The sequence below is a fragment of the Lagopus leucura genome, unplaced genomic scaffold (genome assembly GCF_019238085.1).
Source record: "Lagopus leucura isolate 7727_CA_CO unplaced genomic scaffold, USGS_WTPT01 Super-Scaffold_760, whole genome shotgun sequence".
Taxonomy (NCBI): Eukaryota; Metazoa; Chordata; class Aves; order Galliformes; family Phasianidae; genus Lagopus; species Lagopus leucura.
This window is the reverse complement of record NW_024962257.1, coordinates 13485903-13509085: the sequence shown is the minus strand read 5'-3', so window position 1 is coordinate 13509085 and position 23183 is coordinate 13485903. Positions and strand designations below refer to the sequence as shown.

Here is a 23183-nt window from a genome sequence, read left to right as displayed (position 1 = left end):
GATCCCAAGATGCTTTATAAAGGAGCCCAGCACATTCCCACAAACCTATTTTGCCCAGGAGGGAACCCATGTGGGTACCCACACACCCACAGCACTGCTCCCTGGGAATCACAGAGCACAGCACTGAGCTGAGAAGCCCCTTCTGGCCCAGCCAGAGCAGCAACCACAGCACTGGCACTCAGAGCACCCAGACCAGTGCTGCCTGTCATCTCCTCCCTCTCCACAAATCCAAGCACCACCTCTTCTTGAATGAAGAGAACAACTTTGGACACCCAGACTCACAGTAAAACCCCCAGCAGTTACACAGACTTTGCCATTCAGAGCCCTGTGATGTTTCCCAACCCCATGAAACATCCCACCGAGCCACCAACCCAGAGCTCTCAGACCCCTCTCCTCTTCTCATGGCCATCAGTCACAAAATAAAGCCACAGCTGTCCTCAGATCACCTGCACCCTGCCCCCACTGCTCACTTGCACTCCCAGCACTCGCTGGCTGCTAAAGACAAAGGTCTTACCACTGTGCTACTGGGAACAGTGGTTTTCCCCATCTCACAGGCTCAGCTTACAACCCCAAAAAAGCATTTAAGGAAGACCTAAGTCCAGTTTCCTTAACCGTACTGAGCTGAAGGGATGCTTTTTGCAGCAAGAAATAGGAGAGAAGAGCATCCAAGGCAGCTGAGAACAGCCAAAGGACTTCCCATTTTCATGACACTCCGAAACACAGCAAAGAGAGCTCACAAGGGGAAGCAGCAGAACAAACATCTCAGAGGGATTCATGGACTCTGACCCATATTTACACACTGCAAAGAACGAGATGAGGACAGAGAGCTGCCCTACACTTACCTGCACACGGGAGGCTCTCTCAGCACGGATAGCGGGCGGTGCTGCTGGCACTGGGTGCAGTCTGCAAATAAGAGAGCAAGGTTTTATACCGCGTACATCCATCACACACGTGCCCCAGATCAGATCCCAGCACGGCAGCAACCTGCAGGCTCACAGGGTGTTAATCTGGGGGCTCTGAAGCATTTTAGCTGCAGGTAAAACAAGGCCCTGGGAGGAGAGCAAGATTGCTGCCTTTCATTTGGGGAGAGGGCTTACAAACATCTGGTGCTCAGAACAGGGATGGCACAGACACTGAAGTCCCAGGAAGCTAAAGGAAGAGATGACAGCTTGGCAGCAGCTCAAGCAACACACACAGAGCAACACCATGTCTGCCAGCACACTGCTCTCTGCACAGCAGGACCCTGCAGCTGGCAGGATGGAGCCAGAGGAACCCAGCAGGACCAGGGAAACATTTCAGGCTGTGCACAAGTTTCACCCCACCCCAGGACCAAGCAGTCCTCAGCCCTCTGCATTTCATTGGTCCCCTCAGGCTACTGCTTCTTCTACAGGGAAAACCCTCCTCCATGTCTGGAAGCCTCGGTGCTTTGCTAGCTCTCCATAAGCTCCCCAGACCCCAAACCCACCCACGGGTGCTGCAGAGCTCTCCCAGTTCCCCTTCTCAGCTCTACAGCCCCACACACAGATACTCTGAAGTGGGACCCAAAGCTCATCTCACACCACGAGTTCTGCCACACATCCAAAAACAACACTGCACCAATCTCTCTTCCCCAAACTCACGGCCCTTCTGCTTATCTCTGGGCATCCCCCCAAAAGCAGCACTTTGGCTCTCATGAGAGCACTGCTGCATCCACACACTGGTGCAGCACCTCAAGCACCAAGTACAGGTCTGGGTGCCTTCCAGGACTTGAAGGGAGCATACAAACAGCAGGGGAAATGACTGTTTGCATGGGTTGATAGTACTAGGAGAAGGGGAATTTTAAACTGAAACAGGGGAGGTTTAGGTTGGGTCTTAGGAGGAAGTTTTTCCCCCAGAGGGTGGTGAGGCACTGGCACAGGTTGCCCAAGGAGGCTGTGGATGCCCCAGCCCTGCAGGCATTCGAGGCCAGGCCGGATGTGGCTCTGGGCAGCCTGGGCTGCTGGTTGGCGACCTGCACACAGCAGGGGGTTGGAACTGGATGAGCATTGTGGTCCTTTGCAATCCAGTGCATTCAGTGATATTCTATGATAGCAGGACATACAGCTATCAGAGAGCACCCAGAGGAGGGCTGAGGAGGCGGGGAAGGGTCCGGATTCCCCATGCACTGCACAGAGCACACTGCCAGCCCCAGCTCTGCTCCCAGCAGAGCACTGCTGCCAAGCAGAGGGCTGGAAACAAGAATTGCAGCAGCTGAGCACTGTGCAAATGGCAACGGGTTGCCCTCTTAGAAAATTAAATCCTCTGAGCTAACGAGAAGAGTGTTTGCTCTCAAGCTGGAGGTAAAGGGCTGATAATTAAAAGACCCACTGGCATAACGGCTGCCACATTTTTCTGACTCTTAATTTAATTATCCCCATTTCGTTATCCCGTAGGAACACGCACAGCGTTGCCCTGCGAGTTCGGATGCCAGAAGCAAAACTCGCTCCCTGCTGACATCACAGCAAGTGAGAAGCACGCGACCCCTCTGTGCTGTGCAATGCTCCCCCCATCCTCCCCAAAGAAGCCGTGCTCCAGGAGCCAGCCCCAGGAGACACAGAATGCAGCACTTTCCTTGCTGAGGTTCCACCTGAGATGGTCACAACTCTGGTGCTGTAAAGGACAACTGCAGGTGCCCTGACCCTGGGAAACAACTGAATGGGTTCTGCTAGTAACAAAATACATCTGGATCATCACTTTGCAGAGAGGGAGGAGGAGGGATGTAAGCAAAGTTGTGCAACTATTAGGGGACAGATGTAATTTTAAATGAGACACGCAACTTAAACTATATATACATACACACACACATATGTGCACATACACACACAACATCAAAAGTAGTTTGGGTTGATATGGAGCGAAAGCTGCAACAAAGGCTGTGATAGGAAGCTCCCACTGCACAGCACTATCCGTGCAGGGCAGAATGAAGCTCCCTGGCAGCCCCAAAGCCTGGGCTTCAGCCTTTCAGGTGCAGGAAGGCTTCAGGGGCCACATCACAGCTCTGGGTGCCGTGGTGCGATTGACTCCGGGCATGCAGAGCAGAGCAGAGCAAAGCAAAGCAGAGCACCCTAAATCCAAGCAAGAACAAAAGAGACAGGAGCAGAACCTCCACTGGGACGAGGCAGAGCCAGGGCTCCATCCCCACGCTGTCCCCAGACTTTGCATTTTCTACGGAAGTCTGCTGAAAACCAAACCAGAAAGCCCCGGCAGTGAAATGAACCTGCCGGGCAGGGAGGCCCCCGAGCACAACCGAAAGCACCGCAGGATCCGCTGAGCCCCATTCAGAAGCACAGATCCCCTCCGAAGCCGCACAAAGAACGAAACCTTTCTTGCAGGCTCGGAGCGGGCGGCACACGGCTCAGCCCTTCCACGAGGGACGGCAGCAACGCCGCATTGCAAGAGCATGAAGTAATCGTGCTCCTGCACTCACTGCTCCGCCATCCAATTAGCCGCTCCAAGTGTAGGACGACCGGGAAAAAAAAAAAAAAAAAGGCGGAGGGGGGAGGGAGTGAAGAGGAAAGCGTGATGGAAAGCCAGGAGATGTTTTGCAACCGCGGACTGCTGGAGCGCAGGGCCTGAGCAACCAAAGCCATGGCGGGGTGCAAAAGCGGCGGAGCCGGGGGCGGCGGGACGGCGTAAGGGAGCGGGGGAGCAGCAGAAGCGGCGGAGCAGCAACAGCCGGCCGGGAGCAGCAGGACCCGCAGCGCCCACCCCGCTCACTTCGCTCCGCTGTCCCTCCGCCCTCCCGCGGCTCGGCCGGCCCCGCACGCCGCCGCTGCTGCCGGAGCCCCGGTGGGCGCAGGGCAGGAAGCGGGGCGGGGGCAGCTCCGGAGCCACCCGTAGCCCCGCCCCGGGATGCTCGGCCGGAGGACGGCACGGGATGAGGCCGGAGCGGCCGCGCTTACCGTGCTTCGGGATTGCGCTGCTTCGCTGCCCCTCCTTTTCTCAGCTCCCCCCCCTTCCTCCCCGGCTCGGCTCAATGAAAGCCGTTTGGAAGCCCTCCTTCCATCCCAGCGCTGGAGGTGCCGGCGGACAAGCGGAGCGCGCAGCCCCGAGCAGAGGCTCGCAATGCGGCAGCCGCCGTGCAGTGCCGGTGGCAGCGGGCAGGTGCGGCCCGAGCTGCAGGCGGTCCCGGCTGCAGGCTGCTCTGAGCGCTCACCCCCAAGTCCCCTGCGGTGAGACGTCTGCAAAGAACGAAACAAAGTCCCCAGGCAGACGTTTTCTTTTTAAGATTTGCAGAACCGCTGTGCCGATGTACGCTGTGGGCTCCGTGTAGGACGCGCAGTTGTTTTGCAATTTTGAGGTCTTGCGTGCATTGCAGCAACGTGCCGGCCCCAAGGTCCCGGTGGGATAGCAAAACTTGCCACTCTAGGAGAAGCTGCAGAGCATCCTGGCTGAGGGCTGTTGCTTTTCCCCACGTTTTCCCCTCCCCAGCCCGTGCCGGCCCCTTCCCTTGCCCTCCCTATCTACTTCACTGCTGCTGAAGCTGCAGTTGATAGCGCATCCAAGCTGCCACCCTCACCTGCAGCCTGCCCCCAAACCTTGTGTAGGGTCCCCAGCAGGCAGCAGGGCACTGGGCCTTGCAAAATGCTTTGGATATGTTTGAATGGTTCCAAATTATTGTTTAAATGTATTTTAAAGTGAAAGGGGTGACAGCTGTGGGAGGATACGTGCACCACACCTCTGTGCTCAAGGCAGTCCAGAATGTGCTGCATGCAATAGTGTTACGTGCAGGCAGGGGATGGGGAGCACCGTGGCCCTGCAGCTGGTTTGTGCACATCCACCTGCCGCACTGTGTGGCTGCAGAACGCTTCCTCTGAGTTAAAAAAATCCTGAGAATGTTCCAACAGTGATGATTTGAGTGAACAGCCCGTATTGCCAGCCCTGCAGCTGCATTTCAGCAGCAATGCCCCTGCCACAGGCTCTGCCTGGTGATCTGCACAGGCAGGCAGAGGTAAGCATGCTCACGTGCAGCCCCAGGAGCTTTGTTAGCATTCACTTGGAAAAGAGCTGGAAAAAGAGGCTGGAAAAGAGCAAGCCATATCATTCAGCAAGGGGAAAAACGATACATTCTAGGACTAAGGAGATATAGCGCAGTGAAAACGTTTGCTGGGAAACACAAATAACATTTTTCTTTGTATGATTAAACAGAAAAAACTCCCGACAGGCCCACATCTGGCAGAGAAGCTGTGGGACGAGCTGAGCTCCCAGGCCAAAACGCCTGAGGCGCGCACTGAATAAGGAAGGAAAGCATTTTCTACCCTTGACACAAAGTATGCAAGCCAGCGGAGGGCTGAGCCTGCAAACACAGCACAGAGCGTGCATCCCGACCCTGCGGTGCCTGCAGAGCTACAGTCACAGCGTGCCAAGGCTGGCACTGCACTGCCTGCAGCCCACAGGGCACCTGCTCCTCACACCGTGCTTCCCATGAGGACAGCTGCACAGCTGGGGTCACTGCCTGTGCTTTTATCCACAGTTCAGCTCCACACCCCTGGCAGAGCCGAGCAGGGACGGACCATCAGCGCGCCGTTCCTGGCATCTGAACCCGCGCCCCCCGTTCCGCTCCTACTGCTTTACATCACTTCTGTGCACAGCAGGACAAAATGACTCGACCTCTGTTTGGGCAGCTCCAAATCAGCTGTGAAACAGTAGGCTGTAATTAATGATCTGTATTAATGCTCAAAGTCTCTCGTTTCCTGGTCCTCATAAAGAGCAATTGCCCTGCAACAGAAAAGCAGCGTTGCGGCCACCAGTCCTGCAGAGCACATTGCTTTCTTAGAGTCTACACACTCTCTGTGCCATAAATCATTGCCTAATGTGGGAGCGAGGATAACAACGCTGGTGGAAATTCTGACATGTGTGAAGCCAAGCCCTGCCCTGCCTGTACAGCTGAGCTGGGGATGGGGAGCAGCTTCCCTTGCACGGACACGGGCTCTGAGGGGACATCACCACCAGGGCAGACCATCCAGGGGGTCTTCAGACCACAGCTAACATCAGCCCCCATCGGGGTCTGCAGGTGAGATGCTGATAGAGGCTCAGCCCATTTGATGCACTCACTTCACTTCTGGGCTGTACCTTCTGCTCACCAGACCGCACCTTCATTACAAAGCATCCTTTGCACAAACTGGCAGCGTAGGGTTTTGCACTCAGCTACAAAACCCTCGTCTCATACCTCCTCTCGCTGCTGAGGCTCCAGCTCCAGGCCTTCAGGCACAGCTGATATGCAGGGTCAGTAACAAAGGCAGCTCCTAATGAGCAGACATAAGATGCAGTGATGGATGGCACCCGCTTCATGAAGAGCTGATCTAAGAGCTGTGCTTCTTGGTCAGGGAGAGCAATTAACAGTAATTTCTAAAATAACCAGTTTCAGGTTTGATGAAAAACGCAAGGTCTGACAGCTTATGTGTGTTAAGCTGTCTCAGGGACTGCAGCACAAACACGGCTTAAACCCAGCACAGAGCCCAACAGTAGCTCTCCCATCCCTACAGCCCAGCCAAGCCTGGCATATGGGCTCAGGGCTGGCGGGGCCATCGCTGTGCAGCTGCTCAGCTTTGGTCCTTGTCTCAAACATGGAGCAGAGCTGTTTAACGCCACCCAGGATCACAAACTCAGGAGAGCCTTTCACCAAAGGCCAAGCAAAGGGAATGCAGTGCTGGCACCCCACCTGCCCAACAGGCAGAAGGCCTTTCCCTGAGCCTTCTGCACCTGAATGCAGGGCCTCCTGTGCTCCAGGAGCCCCTGTTTGTGTGTTGTGAGCCAGGTGCCATGCTGAGCTGGCAGCACCTGCTGGAGCGGCGCATCTCGTTAGATGTGATCAAAACTACGGCAATTCAAAGTTGCTGTGGTCTCACAGAGAGTTGGGCACAATCAAATTACCTGAGGAAATCAGAAGGCTGACCAAAAGGGTGGCTGGCCCAACTTTCAATAGCTTACTGGCAAAAGCTATAGCCATCGACTGGGAGGCAGCACCTCTGGTGGCTCTTAATCAGTGCTTGCTTCCAAGTACAAAGGGAAATTGAAGCAACTTCACCTGCAGGCTGATATGACCTCCTGTTAAGAACTAAGAACTGCTTCCACTGGTGATTGGAGCCTTTGTGTCTCAGGGCATGCGGGGATGGATGTGAAAGGAGTGTGACAGTGGTTGAAAATGGTGGAGAATGGGAGGATGGCATGAGATGGAAGCGTTGGCCCTCCCAGGACGACCCAAGGCCTCACCAATGGTATTTTCTTCCAGAGATTCTTCAGGAAATAATGTACATTCTTTTGCCATTCAGAAAGAGCAGATGGAGCTTTTGAGGGGGAATGTGAGAGCTGGAGCTGCCTGATAACCCTAGCCTCGCCAACAGGGTGAGGAGCTGTCAGTGAATGCAAGGATGCATTCTGGCAGATGGAATGAGAACCCGAGTGTGAGAAACGAGCAGAGATCTCTCCTAGCATGATGTGTGTGTGCCTGCATGTCTGGAGCAGCTCAAAATCAACTGATGGGAAAGTCTGGGCTGAATGCACCAGGGATGAAACATGGGCAGTTGAACTCGGACATCTTCCTAGCTGAAAAGCTCTGTCCTGTGTACTAAACCAAGTTTGGGAGTAATGAAAAGAAGATTTCCAGTCTCCACTGGTGGTAGTTTCTGAATGCCAGATGAGGAAGATGAGACTGAATAAAGCAAATCAATGAGAGCTCGGTTTGAGCGTGATTGCAGCCCAGGGGAGCAGGATGCAGCTCATCAAACGCTCTCACCTATGCAGCTGATGGCCTGCAGCTGATCACTCCTGTCTGAGACTGGCAGCAAAGATGATGTTAATCTGATCTGATTAATCACATCTGAATCTGACTGTAGTGTTTGGAGAAACTGAAGATGCCTTCCCCCCACCTGAGATGACCTTCTCTGTCATTAGCTTTCACGTATAGCCTGTCTTCATCAGCTTTGCATTGTGAAACAATGTTGAATGCTTCATTAAAACCTAAATATATTACTGCAGCCCCTTCTACTGTCAGTCAATACAGTGCAGAACAGATAGGGGCAGCGCTCAGAGCCAACATTTCCCTTCTCCTCTAAGTCCAGATTAGCTAAAGAGGGAGAACAATAAAAGAGCAGTTAGGAAAAGCATTTTATAACACCCTCGCTTCGTTGTCTTGGATTTGCTACTAGAACAGCACAAACTGCTGGATTGGCCTCTGTTAGTTGTGCTGTATGGGTGCCTGGGGGTTCTTCCTTCTCACTGTTCCCCTGTTTAGGGCTGTGGGGCATGCAGGCTGAGCCCAGCTGTGATTCCCCCATCGCACTGCACAGCACAACAGCAGAACATCACTCACATCCTAGCAGAAATACCTGCAGGTGAGAAAAGACAGACCTCACCAAAGTGAAAGGCTTGGTGTTCCTCTAACTGGAAGGAAAACATTTGGGAACAAATGTGTTTGCCTGCAAGCCTCACCCCCAAGGTACACAGACCCCATGTTTGAACTTCTTCTAATAATCAGAGAGCCAGCAAGGTTTTAGCCTTTACCCACCAGTGCTACAGCAGTAGATGAGAACATAAATTTGTTTTACGCTTTACCAGCGGGTCTGAGAGAAACAAGAGAAGATTTCCCGTGGCCCTTGCTGCCCTCCATCCCCCATGGGGCTCAGACCCATGCAGCTCACTACCATCTCAGTGTCAGAAGCTCAGGCCCACGGGCTGGTGCTCCCTGCCCCACAGCCCCATATTCCCCCATGCAGGAGGACCAAAAGGAAGCAGCCCTTAGTTTTCCATTTGGCTGTGCTCTCCCAGGCTGTAAACCAGCAAGCAAGAAGCCTTAAGGGTAAAACGGCCCCACAGACCCCTTAGTGTGCAGGTCCCTCAGTGCACAACGGGACCAGAAGCCTCTACATTCCAACAGCTGTGAGGGATGCTGTGACTGCTCGGTGTGAGCCAGGAGCTCAGCTCGGCTCCAGGATTTTGAATACATGCTAATGTGATTGTCCTTACCACGTCTGCTCCCCAGGCAGGGGATCGATCCTCTGCTTCCCACAGGTACAGCCGTTACCTGCCTGGTTTGATGGGACTGCTAGCACTAAGTGTGCCTACCAGACAGAGGAACGATGCTGCAGCGCACCACAAAACCTGTCAGCAGCACAACACAAGGCCGTGCCTCGCTTCCTTCCACCCACAGGGCCAAGCAGCTCTTCTGAGAGCCAGAGCCAAACTGCATAGGAATGCACAGCAGAGAGAGAGCCGTGAGCCTGCTGCCTGCAGCCGGCCTCCCCCTCCAGCTGCAGACAGTGCCTTCCCAGGACATTTTGCATCCCCTTCCCACCGCATCTTGCTGATAGCCGGGAGAATTCCGCAGGGATTTTGGCTGCAGCAAAGTGCAGGCTCTGGGAATCAATGTCTGGAGTATTTGCTCCAAAGAGATGACGAGGGCTGAATAGGATCTCTGGATGGCTATGCATTTCTGCAGCCACACAGCAACATCCACAGGCTCATGCTGGAATTGCTTTGAGGATTTCTCCTTCCCTAAGCAAACCTAAGAATGGTTTGGGACCCAGAGAAGAGTGCCTCTGGGTTACCTCAGTCCTTCAGGCATCTCCCCACTGGCTGATGGGTTTATCCAGGACATTACCCTCCTACACACAGGGAGGATTTTCCTGTGTCAGCTCAACAGACAGCTGTGATCTCTATGGGCAGCACACAGGAGGAGCACAGCTGGTGTCACACAATAAAGACTGGGTAGGTTTAATGGTGACGAATTGCACCATCATTCTGTCTATCAGGATTAAGGCTTCCCAGCACTGGTCAGTTTGCTTTGAGGGACTCTGCTCTGCTTCTGTCTCCTACTTTCTCCCCCTTCCCCCCGTTCATCCAAGCGTGGTGCCTGCTTGAATTCTGCCCTAAGGAATCTGACCATGATGGGCTCTGGGTTGGGTTTTCAAAGAGCTTTAGGCACTCAGCAGGAGACCCAAGGCTTGGGACAGCTCTATTGATGAGCTGCTGGGCGTCTGACAGCCAGGCTGTCAGTAATGAGGGAAGACAGATCACAGGACGTCACCGGGCACCTGTCAACCATAAGCAATGAATGCTGACACTGTAGCTCCACATTTCACCTATACAAAATACATCATCATTGCAGGTCCTGAAAATACGTTGCTTGCTCCAAAAGTAACGCCTCCTATTTATTTTAATGGAAACTACAGCTGATAAACAGAGCACAGTGACACCATTTGACAGAGGCAATCCTCAGCTACCAAACACTATTTTCCAACACAGTCACTGCCATTAGCTGTGCATTTTCACCAGCCATGAACCAAGAATACAGATCTGCATGGCCTTGTGGAACATTGATGTCTTTCACATCACTGTCACCACTGAGATGCACCACCAACAGCCTTGCTGTGCTGACAGCCACTGCTCGGCCTCCATCAGCATTCAGAAGCACTGATGAATGCCAATAAGTGCCACGTTTTCTGCATGAAAGAATTCAATCCTACACCTTTGCTTCATGTCAGACGTCGCTCTGTCAGAGTGCCCCATTGCTGCTGTCTGTCACATAGCAACAAAATGTGACAGAGTGTTGGTGGGAACTTTCAGCCCCTACTGCCATCCCACCACCTCTGACACTGGGGGCCAATGGAATGGAATAGGAGGCATTACTTTCGGAGCAGCCTTCATGACAGCTGGCAGAGCTGTGCCTATGAGCAACTGCCACTTCTCCATCACACAGGTATTTTATTTTATCCTTATACCCACTTGCCTTTTGGAAATAAATCTTGAAGTGGTACTTAGCACCTGTTTCAATGCCATTTAGCGTGCGTGCTATGTCACAGGACCCAGCACTACCCCAGCAAGCAATAACATGAAGCAGAATGCCAACTTATGCTCTGTTAGTCAAAAACCCCATCGCTCAGTCCAGGCATTCATGTGCTGTGTGCCAGCTGTGCCAGTCAGGGTCAGGTCAGCACAGGGCCACGACATGCTGCTATATGAACAGAACGTCACCTTTTGCTCATTGCCCCCTTTACCATGAGATACTATCAGCAAAAAAATGTCAGAGACAGATACCTTGGATTGTGTCAGATGAGACACTGGAAAGGCAGCACCCAGCAGGGAAGGTCTCACAGTGTGTTTGTGCAGCAGCTGCCCGGCCGCAGGGCTCTGCAAAAGGCACGGAGCAGCACAGGGGCACACGCTCTGAGGGCAGCAGGGCTCTGCCACGGGCAGGTTTGGAGCTACATGTGCCAGCAGAGAGCTTTCATCTGTCAGAAAGCTCCTGCTCTCCACCTGCTAATTACCACCTCGCCCAGCTCTTGCAGCACAGTATGGCTCCACGGCTCAGCCAGCACCGCGCTGCCGCCCTCCCAGCTCCCAGCGCTGTGGGCTGCGGTGCCACCCAGCCCTGAACGACTGCAGGCAAGGGACGGGACGGTCTGTGGCACTGCTGGCACACAAAGGCTCCCCAGTCCTCCTGGTCCTTCTTCCCAGCAGGCACAGACCAACCTCGAGGGCTTCCTCGGCCCTGGGAGGCACACAGCATCCAGCTGCCCATGCAGCGCTGTGGCTGCGCGCTGGGTTCATTTGGACACTTTGGTGCCACAGGGGCCGCCTGGCTGCAGTGCTTCCAGGTGTGGAAATGAGATGCAGAAGCTGCTGAGATCAGATCAGGTCTCCCTACAGCACAGCAGTCTGATCCTCCTTATGGATGGCTGTAATTGCTTACATTCGAACAGCCTGCAGATGCCTAACGAGAACCTGGGAGTTCTCCCACAGCTTGCAGCACGGCGCTGTGCTGAAGGAGAAGGGACCCTCCGTGGTGGTCCAACTCCACCCCGCAGCCAAGGCTGGTGTCAAACCTCATCAGGAGAAAGGGCAGCCCATCTGGTGCAGTTTGTGGTGCGTTTCAGCAGTGGTGAGGACAAGGCATGTTCCAGATGGCCGTGCACAGCTGTCACACCACAAAATGAGGAGTGCCTCATCTGTGAGAATGAGGGCATCGTGAGCAGGACTGAGCAGAACATGCATCGGAAACGATGGTGGCAGTGCTGGGAGACTGCAGTCTGTGCCAGGTGGGTCCCACTAATGCTTATACAGGAGCAGAAAGATTCAGTCTGTCAGTGCTACTGAACCGATAAAGGCTGATGCTGACAGTTTTCCTGGATCGCATCATTACCGATGCCAAGCTGTGGTGTCAGCACTGAGCCAGAATGGAGCACTGCATGGAGCGGCCACAGGTGAACTCCACATTGAAGACAAAGCTCCAGATGCAGCCCCCCGTGAGTAAAGCGATGGCAAAACCAGACAAACTCAGCCTTCCAGAGCAGAAGCCGACACAGTAACACCCTGCATCTTGAACTGAAGAAATGGACGTGGAGAGACCTCACAGCAGAAGCTTTTTATTGCTTGGCAGGTATTCTGACAGGCAGCGCTGGGGTAGCATTGGGTTAACCCTCCAAAACTTTTCCTCGGTTAATTGTTTGAGAACAGGTCATATTTTCATATGTTTTACATATTCACGACACTCTCAAAGTCATTTCCTTTCCACCCCCAATGACTGCCCAGCAGATACAGCCTTATTTGGCAGTTTTTAATGCCACCTGGTGCCCCTCTTGTGCAGCGTCGGTCGGTCCTTTGGATGGGGAGTTCTCTTACCTCCTCCAACAGCCTTTATCTTTTCAAATCGCCCCTTTTGTCCCTAAGATTGCTCTATCAGCCAATTCAGGCTGGATGCGGCTCCGGGCAGCAGGGTTGGCGACCCTTGCACAAAAGCAGGGGGTTGAAACTAGATGATCACTGCGGTCCTTTTCAACTCAGGCCGTTCTATGACTCTACGATCCTATGAAGTGCAATGCCGCGACGCCACTCTGCCGCTAATTCCGCCCGGTGCGGTGCTGGCTTCTATCCGTACGTCCAACGGTCCATAACAGCAGACGTCCCCCCGCCGTAAGGCGCGTTTCTTTCCCCTCCCGCAGCCGCTATCCCGGCGGGCAGCGCAGCGGGGCGGGCCGCAGTCGGTACCGCCCCCAGAGCCTCCAGCGGCCGCCGCTGTGCCGGGCAGCGCCGGAAGGAGCGCGGGCGCTCGGCAGGATGCTGCCCGTGGGATGCGGCGGGCGGTGAGCGGAGCGGAGCGGGGTGGGGTGCGGGGCTGGGAGCAGCGGAGAGGGGCGTTGAGGAGCGGAGCGGAGCGGGGCGGGCTGACGTTCCCTGCTCGGACCCCGCAGGTTGGAGGCGGCGCTGCAGGCGGCGCTGCGCGGAGGCGCGGAACGGCGGAGGGAGTTGGAGCGGAGTGCGGAGCGAGGCCGGGATCTGCTGCGGCGGTGAGAGCGGGCGGCGCCGCGGTGCCGAGGTTGGGTGCGGTAACGTCGGGCCGTGGTAACGCCGGGCCGCTGTGCGTGTGCCCCGCAGGGAGCGGCGAGGAAATGAGCGGCCGAAAGCGGAGGCGGGAGCCGGCGGTGGACGCGGTGAGCGCTCCTGTCCCGAGCCGGTGTCACGCGGCCCGGCGGGGGGTTCGTGCCGGGATAGGTGGGGGAGCGAGTTGGCTCGTGGAGGAATAACGGGGGATCCGGGTTTGGGGTCTGCCGGGCCATCTCCTCCTCGCAGAGAGCGCGCCTTCATCCCGGGAGCTGGAGGAGCTGGAGCTGCTGAACGCCGCCCTGGAGAAAGCGCTGAGAGTCAGAAGAAGCGTCTCCGGAACGCCCGCAGCGTCGCGGGGAGCTGCGGGAGCAAAAACTGCTGGCGGGGAGTCTGATGGTGGAGATACGGGAGAGCTGAAGGAGCCTGCGGCCATCGGAGACGGCCCTGCGGCTGCCTGCCCCAGCCGCGAGGTGAGAGCTGGAAGCCAGCAGCCCGCCACTGCCAAGAAACCTCCTTCGTACCGGCTGCGAGCCCCGTACAGAACTGACCCAGATGTGAGAAGAACCCAAAGGAAAGCCCCGGCAGGACATGTCAGCAGGGCTCCTGCAGGGGCTGGGAAGAGCGCTTCCAAAGTTGTGGCTCCCAAACAAGGAGCCAGGTGTGGGCCAGCGGTACGTGTGTCCGCCGCACCCCAGAGGACAGCTGGCTTCCCCAGCTCTGCCCCCAACCAACAGCACGGCGGCCCTGCTGGGGAAGGGAGCTCAGCGTCTGTGTGTGGGCAGCAGCTCAGTGATGGGAAGAGGTGCTGTGCTGCCCTCGGGCTGCCCGGCGGAGCAGAGGAGCGCACAGCTGGTGCAGGGAGCACATCGCCACAGGCAGCCGTGCTGCAGGAGCAGGGGTGAGTGCTGGCTGTGCTCAGCATGGCCAAACACAGCTGCAATGCTGCTCTGTATGACCTGATTTCTGCCAAACCTCACCTTCTTTGCTGGAGGAAGGGGCCTTTGGAGACTTTTGTGGCTACTGAGTGAGCGTCTGCATGCTGAGAGCTGCTCTGAGATGGCTGGGACTTCAGAAGTCCTTTCATTATGGTTTCTGCTACTTCTCAGGCCTGCCGTGACTGCTTTGGGAAGCTGTCTCTGTAGAGCTTTCCTCAGAGCCCGCTTTTCACGCCAGCTTATTGATTTTCTTTATTTTCATTTATTTAAACAGAGATAATGACAAATAATTCATGAATCATCTCTCTCTCTCTCTCACAAAAGCATATACCCAGTGCTGCTTTCTGGATCTCATACTATGCCCTTTAACTTCTAAGATGCTGTCTGCGTAACTGTAGAATCAGGATTATCCTGAGTGTAGGGTGCAGGAAGGCTTACAAAGTGGGTGTTAGTGCCACGTCCTGTGGGAGGGCAGGAAGACAACACTTAGAACTGTGGTAGACCAGTCTGTCTTTTCACATAACTTCTGCATTCATTTCTGTGTGCTCTGTGCTTGAGAGAAACAGTGACATTAAGATCTGGTCCTGCGCTTGGGTAATACTGAGACGTTGCTCTCAGCAGCCCCAGCTCGGCTCCCTGCGTCTGTGCAGGGGAAAGGACTGCAGCAAGTGCTGGGGTGGGTGGGTGCAGGACACAGAGTGACTGTTGCTGTGGGAACAGGAACATGGATTTGGGCGTTTATTTCCTTTCACCCTGGCTGCAGCACTGGCTGCAGTTTGCACAAGGCTCCGCTCTAACTGCCAGCTCAGTTGGCAGAGGGTTTTGCACACAAAGGAATGGGAAAGGAACTTTGCACGTATTCACCTCACCCCCACAGCAGAACGAATCCTGACTCGTCGCTGTGCATGCAGTGGGAGCTGCAGTGTGCCTTTCCCATCCTCACTAGGCGAGCTGACCTCGTGGAGCTCTGGGAAGGGCTGTGCACAGCTGTGCAGCACAGAAACTCAGAGCTGTGGCTTTACCCCCCTGCGTTGGGGCTTTTGGCAGCACGATGTCAGAGCTCCCCCAGCTCTGCTCAGTGATGGGTGTAGAGAGGAACGAACGCCCGGGTTTAACTTCTGGGGCTTCTGATGTCTTCCGTTACAGCTAAACTAATTAAGACAAAAAGTAGATTACTCTATTAGAAGACAGGGCTCTGCTGACCTCCAATGGCAGCCAACCTGTTTTGCAGATGCCAGCTGGAGCTGCCCCTGCCCTACAGGAAAGCCCACACCAGGAACTCCCGGTAAGCACCAGGGTTGCACGGAGGGCTGGCAGTGAGTACCCCATGCTGTTATTTCACCAAGTTGTTGGTGGCCTAGACAGCTCTCTGTCCTGGTAGCACTGCTGCTGTGCTTGCATGAGGCCAGATCTGCTGATAAGCTGCCCTGAACAGAGCTGTTAACCACTGGGCAGCTGCTTTTTAGGTGAGCCCGGTGCTCTCGTCCATCCCCCAGTCTGCAGGCACATCTCTCACTGCCTCCTGATGATGGGATTTGTCAGATCCTAAGCTTAAGCCATGAATTGCATGAATTGCATTCAGGGCTCCTTGCATTAACCTCAGGAGTTGCTCCTTTTGCGGGGAGCAGTCATTTATCAGGCAGCAATCTGTCAGCTGCCCTTTGGCAAGTTGGAAATAATCGGTTCCCTTAATTTTCCCTGCTAAATGGAGCCCTTCAGCATCCCAATAGCTCTTATACAACTTAAAGCTCTTCGTTATTGCTTTTATACTGGGTAACAAGTTGAAACTAACCTTTGTGCTAAAGATCACCCAGGAAGAGAAATCACAGCGGTGCTGAGAGCCTGTCCTGTGCGTGCCCTCCCATGGAAACTTGGGTTTGCACACATTTAGTGGAGGAGCAAACGTGCAGGGAAAGAAAAAGGCGAGGAGGTGCCTGTATTGGAAGCACTGATGCACGCCTGTGGTGTGAGCAGTGCAACACACCTGAGCCCCTCCTGACCCCCTGGGCTTTTCAGGGCATGGGAGAAGTGCCGTCTCTGCCACACGAGTGCCGATGCAGCGGCTGCGAGGACGCGTTTCACGGAGAGGACCCAGAGCACTGTATCCTTCCTCTGCTCATCCCTCCCAGCTCTATCAGTCTGTGGTGTGTGTCCATGGGGAGGAGGCGTGCCTCCATAGCAGGGATTCAAGCCTGCTCTCAAGGAAGCGTTTTTTCTTCCTCGTGGAGCAGCTTTTGTGTATTCGTGTAAGTTGTGATCTGGGCAGAGAAGGTTGGGAGGTAAACATCTGCACTGCCCTCACCTTCTGCCTGCAGTGCTGGTTCATGGGCTCTGTACTGCTGCCCCTGGTTCCAGCTGCTCTGGGCTGAGGTGCGTGCGCTGGGCTGTTGCTGTCAAATGTTCCTTAAGCTGCTTTTGTTTGAGTTTCGTTCACCAATGTCAACACTCAGCCCTGCGGAGATAGAGGAGGAATTAAAAGCCCTCCAGGATGTCCCCTCCCGTCTGAGCCTGTATGTGGAAGCTGAGTCTGCAGGTAAGAAAGAAAAGAGTGGGGAGGAGGGCAGAGGGTGGAGTAAGAATGGTTTCAGTGGGTTCCAGTTCCACGTGTCTGGTGCTCTTGGCATGTGCCGCACAAGATGGGTGGGAGCCCTCTCTGCCCCACATGAGGGCTTGTTAACCTATGGCCACTCCTGAAACTGACGTCTCCGGTGGGTTTCAGCGTGCTCATGCCTGCTGGTTTTCCTCTGCTTCTCCTCTAGACCAACCCACTCTTCAAAGAGAGTATGAAAGCCTTCTGACCTTGGAAGGTCTGCAAAGCGCCGTCTCCCAGTTCTTGCATCAGCTGCAGCTTCTACGAGCAGGTGAGCTGGAGCTGGAGCTGGTGCTTTTCATCAGGTGTGCCTCAACAGTAGTTTGCCCTGTGTGGGTAGGATGCTGCAATTCACAACTGGTGATGGAGCTGTGGAGAGAATGGGGAGGGGACACTGTGTGCCATATGTCAAGTTGTCCTAATTGTGCCATGTGTGAGGAGTGTGCCCCAAATGGAATAACATCATCGTGTTCCTTTAAAGTAATGACTGAAGTAGGTCCCGAGCTCTGTGAATGTGGATTTAACTTGTCACTGCCAATTCTTCATCCTGACAGCTGTGGAGTCCCAAAGGAGGCTGCACCCAGACTGCACTGGAGACCAAGGAGGCTGCTGTGCAGCCCGTGCTGCTGGGGCTCGGGTGTGTGGCAGCGCAGGCACGCTGGCTGTGCCTCTCCTGTGCTACTCCAGGCTCCAGGAACTGAAGGATCTGTTTGCCTTGAAGCTGCAAGTGTCTATGCTGCACCAGGAGATTGCCTTACAAAAGGTGAGTCTTTAAGGGTTAGTGCTGCCGTGGTAGGGTGAGAAAAAGGCAGCTGTGGAGCAACAGGGAGAAGTGGCACAGCAAGCTTTCCCAGTAGCATTTCTTTATGCCTCACATCCATGTCCTGTCGGTGCCACACGGACTTTGTGGAAGAACAGATCTACCCTTTCAACAGCTTGAAGTGTCTGACCCTCTTCTGATAACATTTTCTTGCCAGTGTCCTGGAGTGTGGCAGTGCAGGCTGAAGTTGGTAGTGCTTGGAGATCAGCTTTGGCCACTGTTTACCATCCCGTCAGGGCCCCCACTTTGTCATCCTCTCGTGTGACCGTCTTCAGCTGGCAAACTTCTGTGCTGTCTGCTGTTTCCCTTTTAGTGTCACCCCCCTGTGCAGCTAATCTTGACTTTCCCTTCCTTCTATGGCCTGTCAGAACATGAAAGGAGCTCAGCCTCTCCACCAGCCTGAGCAGTGCTTGTTGTATGGGACCATTAGTTCTTCTTGACAGCAAAGAGCAGAGGTCTGTGAGGCCATGTCTGCCCTGTTCCTTTGACCTACCCTTCAACCTACCTCAATGATTTCAGGCTTTGGAAATGCAATTTTTATAACCCAGGGAAGTTATTTGTAAGATGCCACGCTTTTCTCCCTGGTTGAAGATGGACTGTTGCTTGTTTCCAGATGGGATTTCAGTGCTGTATCCTTGAATTACGGGTTGTGAGGTCTTTGCTTTTATCTGCCCAAAGCATCACAGTGACTGAAGCCCCTTGCTTCACTGGTGGATCCCATGTCCTCTGCACGACTATTTAAATAGGTGCTGTGTGCCAGCTGAGCTCTGGGTATCTGAAGCAGCTCTCTTCAGAGTATGCATGGTGCATGAAATTCTTGGGACAGGTGAGGTGAATGGACTTGGTGCGGGATAAATAACCAGGGAAAGGATCTATTTATCCCTGGGCGAAGTCTGTCCTTTGCAGGAAGAGGAACAGCAGGAATCATAGCAAGTGCTGTTAACTCTTAGCTTCTCTTTGGTGAAGGTCTGTTTCCCTTTATTCTTCTTCATCAGGAACAGATCAGAGGATGGAATAGAGAGTGGGCTTTCTCTTAAGAGTGCTACATTCCCCCAGCTGTGCCAGTTTTTCCCTCAGGTGGCATTTTGTCTACAGGTCTTCACTCTTTTCAGAGATGAGCAAATGTGCTGTTCCTGTTTCCTGCAGAGATTTATAGAGAACTGTGGAGAGGACCCCTCTGCAGCTTCCCAGAGTGCTGTGATGTTTGGGTCTTCCTTTCTGTCCTCCACTGGAACATGCTTGGAGGGCTGTGATGATCACATGGAGCTTATCATCTACTCCTGTTGTGAGAAGCAGTGCACACAGTAGGCCACATGCAGCTCTAATGAGCAGACTGCTTGGAGTTCATTAGCAGGTAGCAGCCGAAAAAATCCCTGGCCAAATTTCTGAGCATTCATTCTAGACCAACACACCGAAGGTTTGCTTTTGTCCCTTGACAGTGAGACAGACTTCATTTGTGCTTCAGTTGTCAGTCACATCGCAGAGCTTGATGCCATTGTGCTGCTGCAGGGCAGCAGGTTGCTGCAGAGTGGGCTGAGCTCACTGGGAGCTGGGCTTTGTGAGCGGGGTGTCAGGCAGTCAAAGAGAAGAGCTGTGCTTAGCAGTGGGTCAGTAAGCCCTGAGTGGCGTGGTTGCAGAGCTGCCAAATCAACATCAGCTTCACCTGTTCCACATCCAGCATCAGCTTTAATGGTTGCTTATGAGGGTGGGTAGTGATAGGACAAGGGGGAATGGTTTTAAACTGAGACAGGGGAGGTTGAGGTTGGATATGAGGAGGAAGTTTTTCCCCCAGAGGGTGGTGAGGCACTGGCACAGGTTGCCCAAGGAGGCTGTGGATGCCCCATCCCTGCAGGCATTCAAGGCCAGGCTGGATGTGGCTCTGGGCAGCCTGGGCTGCTGGTTGGTGACCTGCACACAGCAGGGGTTAGAGCTGGATGAGCATTGTGCTCCTTTTCAACCCAGGGCATTCTGTGATTCTATGATTCACCTGTGTGTGCCCTCAGCTTCTCACAGGGATGCAGCTCAGCGCAGTGCTGGTCCTCCCCTGCAGCACAGCGCAGCACAGGAGCACTGCCCATCATCTCACTGCTCAGAGCACTGCATGGCTGCTGCCGTGCTTCACGAGCAAGGGATGAGCAACCCTGCCATCCTGAAGGCTGACCAAGGAGGGCTTTCCTGTGCCAGTTAGCATGTTGTTACTCACAGGGCTCTTGTTAGACCTCATTTGTTATGCAGCCACTTCAGTTCTAGGATTCCCAGAGGAGCACCCTGTCTTCACTCCGTTAACGTGTCTCCTTTACTCCTGCAGCTCACCATGACAGAACTGCTGCCTGTCCTGGACACCAGGCCCTGCCCGGGGGCCACTGCAGCTCAGCTGTACCGGGCGATGTACACACAGCTCTGCGAGGGAGGCGGGCGCTTCCCTGTGCTGGTGCAAGATGAGGTGGCAGACTGAGCTGGTGAGAGCCTCTCTATGGCCATTCACATAAACAGCCATGGTTTTAAGCAATAAATCCTTTCTGATACTTTACCTGTTTGTCTGTCTAAAAGAAACTGGTTTTCTGGGCTTTGGTTTGTTCCTTGTCGGTCGTGACTTGCTGATTATGGAGGTGTGTGAAGCCCCTTCATGGGTGTTCTTCCAAGGTCTGTCTGCTCCAGATTCTTGCCCACTTCAGCCATGGCCTTGTATACAGATAACGTAGCTGTCCCTAACATGTGTTACACTGCTCACAGTGTGTTGGGACACAGCTTTCAGGGGTGAGAAAATCCAGGGAAAACGAGCCGCTATTGCCATATAACTTTGTTCATCAATTGGCACATAACCAGTGTTACAGTAATACTGATTATTTATTGTTAGTGTTTCTGATGTCTTCATCCACAGCCACCCAGGCTGCATGCAGCAATGCCTCTTTGGGAACTGCTCTGCTTGCAGATATTGCTCTGAACCATGCTGCTGCCCGCACCGCTACAGCTGGAGCAGCCCCTTTGGTGTGTGGGTCACCTTGCTGCTCAGCTCCACAGGCAGCTTTGTGACCTGCCGTGCTCTTTTGTAATGACTTACAGCTCTAGCTTGCAGCTGACATTCATCCAGGCTTCTGCTGGATCATCTTATCAGGGACAGTGCCTGAGCCAGAGAAGGGCAGGGCTGTGTGTGCTCAGGAGGTGCAGCCGCAGCAGGAGGGAGTGATGGAGCAGCCCGGTAGATGGCACTCAGCCCTTTGCTTTGCTGCTGAACCTGTGCTGGCAGCGGCTGTAGAAGCAGTCTTTCAGAGTGACTTAACGCAATGCCCTGCCCAGCTATGGGAAATACAAGTTCTGTAGCAATCCTGACCTTGCCTCCACAGGAACGCCTGCTTCAGTTCTTCCTGCACCTTCAGTCTTCACTTAAACCCCTGGCACTGCTGTGAGCTGCTTTGGAGTCACATGGCGTGCTTCTGGCTTGCAAGCATTTTGAAGTCCGTTCAGCAAAGGACCACTGAATACTGATGCAGCATTTCTACTTCTTGTTAAAGCTGGGCTTGCATCATACCTTGCAGCTGGACCAAACTCCTGTCTGGAGGAGTTCAGCTCTTGGAGATGCTGACGCTGGTCATTATTATTTCCTTCTGTGGTTTTTTTTTCAGGGCTGGACTTAAGGTGGTCCGACTTCCAAATGTTTGGCCCTTTCTGACCTTCAGAATCTGCCCAAACCCACCCCAATGCTGGGTGAACGTCAGCTTTTTACCATCATTTTAATTTCTTCATTGCACTGCATTCGGTTCTTTGTGTTTTGGTCCCTGAGGAGTGTTCAGCAGTGGCAGCTCTGCCATGTGTAACAGCAGCCGCCCAGGAACATTGGTTCTTGGAGTCTGGATGTATTTTATCTACACGCCTGGCAGGGTTTTCTGTATACAGATGTCAGCCAGAGGGGGGAGGGATCGTTGTGTTAGAAATGCACTGTTGTTACAGGAGGAAATGATGCTGGTGCTTCAGACTGAGGAGGGGAGAAGAGATGAGATTAGAGATTGTATTTGTGATGCCAGAGGATGGTGTTAGAAAAAATACAGGAAATACTCAGTGTCTCCTGAAGGTGATGAATGGCAACACCTGAATTGGCTGTTTGCTGTGAGTCAGTGCAGCCAGTGCTGTGTTTCACTGGGAACTTACCAGTCCTCCTGTGCCTCCGTGGAACCCCACAAAGCAGCACCCCACAAAGCAGAACCCCTAAGCAATGACTCCATCTGACTCCAAAGCAATCCACCCTACAGGCATTGGAGTTTCTATTCTGCACTGTGTCAATGAAATTCTATTTCTGTGACATCAAAAGTGCCAAGGAAGATCTGTCCTCTCGTTTTTCATCGCTGAAGACTTTCTTTTTGCACCCTGTAACTGAGAAAAATCGATTGCTGCCTAAGGTGAGTCTGTCGGGCATTGTGTCTATGCAAGGTGATGGGGATCTGCAGCTCTCATGCCTTTGTGGGACAGGGAGCCCCAGGAGCACCCAGCACAGGAACAGCACACGCCATGAGCACACTGGGATGGTAGCTGCTCGATCACAGACCTGAAGATACTCCAGGCTCCCCAAAGCTTCGTGCTGTCTCTGCCGGTGCAGTTTCCCACTCCGCAGCGCTGTGCCTTCTGCCATCCTGAGGCACGTGCAGACAGCACAACTGCTGATGATGCAGCTGTGATTGGGGCCCTCTGTGGCAATGGTTCTAAATAGTTCTTCACTCTTTGTTGCCTCTTTTTTTGGCAACTGCACTCTTTCTTGCTTTCTTTTAACCATTCCCTGGCAGACAAATGCGGTGCTGATTTCCTGCAGGAAACCAAAAACTCGTAGGGATGCCGTGGTTCCCATAAGCTCCTGTGTTTGTGCAGCCCCTGTGTGTGCCGTGCTGCACTGCTGCGTGGCTTTGGTCTGTATCCACGTCCCCATTGTGGGGCTGTGGGCAGCGCCGTTCCTGCAAATCGCACCTCGAGGCACTGCGCTGCACATCCAGGAAATGAGATGTGGGTTGAGCACAGCCGAACAGGTGAGCCGTGGTTACCTCTGCCCTGAGGTGGTGCTCTGTGCTTGTTTTCAGACCCGCCGCCTTCCAGTTTTAGGAAAAATAAGGCATAATTCCTACACCTACAAAGCCTTTCTTGTACACGGCTGTTTTAGCTCCCAAATGTAGGCGTTGGGGTCGGGGTCACTGCCAGCGTGTGTGAAGGCAGTGGGCTGCGCAGAGCGGAGCTGTGTGGGTGCCTGCATCCTGGCCCTGTGTTCTTTTGGTATTTCCTTGTGAACTCCACGTTATTTTGGCTCTCTGGGATCTGCTGTGAAAAGCAGAAGTTCATCTCCCCCATGTGCTGATCCAGCAGGGCTCAGCCACTCTGCTTACTCCGGGCTTCCTTTAATGGGGCTCATCACTCTTGCTTGGAGCCCGGGTTCCTCATCCCTTCTCTCTTCTGTTTCTATCCTAGGAATGGGTGCACGCTGGTCGCCTTCCATTGGGCTCCTGCAGCGTGACTCACCGGT

General features: G+C 54.0%; 2 protein-coding genes across 5 annotated transcripts in view; one reads left to right on the top strand and one right to left on the bottom strand.

Moving 5' to 3' along the window:
- The window catches only part of LOC122176056 (ankyrin repeat and fibronectin type-III domain-containing protein 1-like), a 133549-nt gene extending 120619 nt beyond the window's left edge, over nt 1-12930 (bottom strand). For 2 of the 4 annotated variants that reach the window (XM_042864282.1, XM_042864285.1), the window contains exons 1-2: nt 11053-12930; nt 843-903 (exon numbers count right to left, since the gene is read on the bottom strand). The gene's annotated coding sequence lies outside the window, so the exon portion shown is untranslated. Of the gene's footprint in view, nt 1-842; nt 904-3735; nt 3794-3920; nt 3955-11052 lie in introns of those variants that run through there. The other 2 variants (XM_042864284.1, XM_042864283.1) reach the window with 2 other exon arrangements.
- TEDC2 (tubulin epsilon and delta complex 2) lies at nt 4084-20213 on the top strand. Its single transcript, XM_042864461.1, has 11 exons — nt 4084-4190; nt 12957-13097; nt 13206-13301; nt 13390-13445; nt 13585-14236; nt 15505-15558; nt 16290-16374; nt 16698-16806; nt 17033-17134; nt 17418-17626; nt 19992-20213. The coding sequence occupies exons 1-11, from the start codon at nt 4084-4086 to the stop codon at nt 20136-20138; spliced, it is 1758 nt and encodes a 585-aa protein (XP_042720395.1). The 3' UTR covers nt 20139-20213.
- The last annotated feature ends 2970 nt before the right edge of the window (nt 20214-23183 follow it).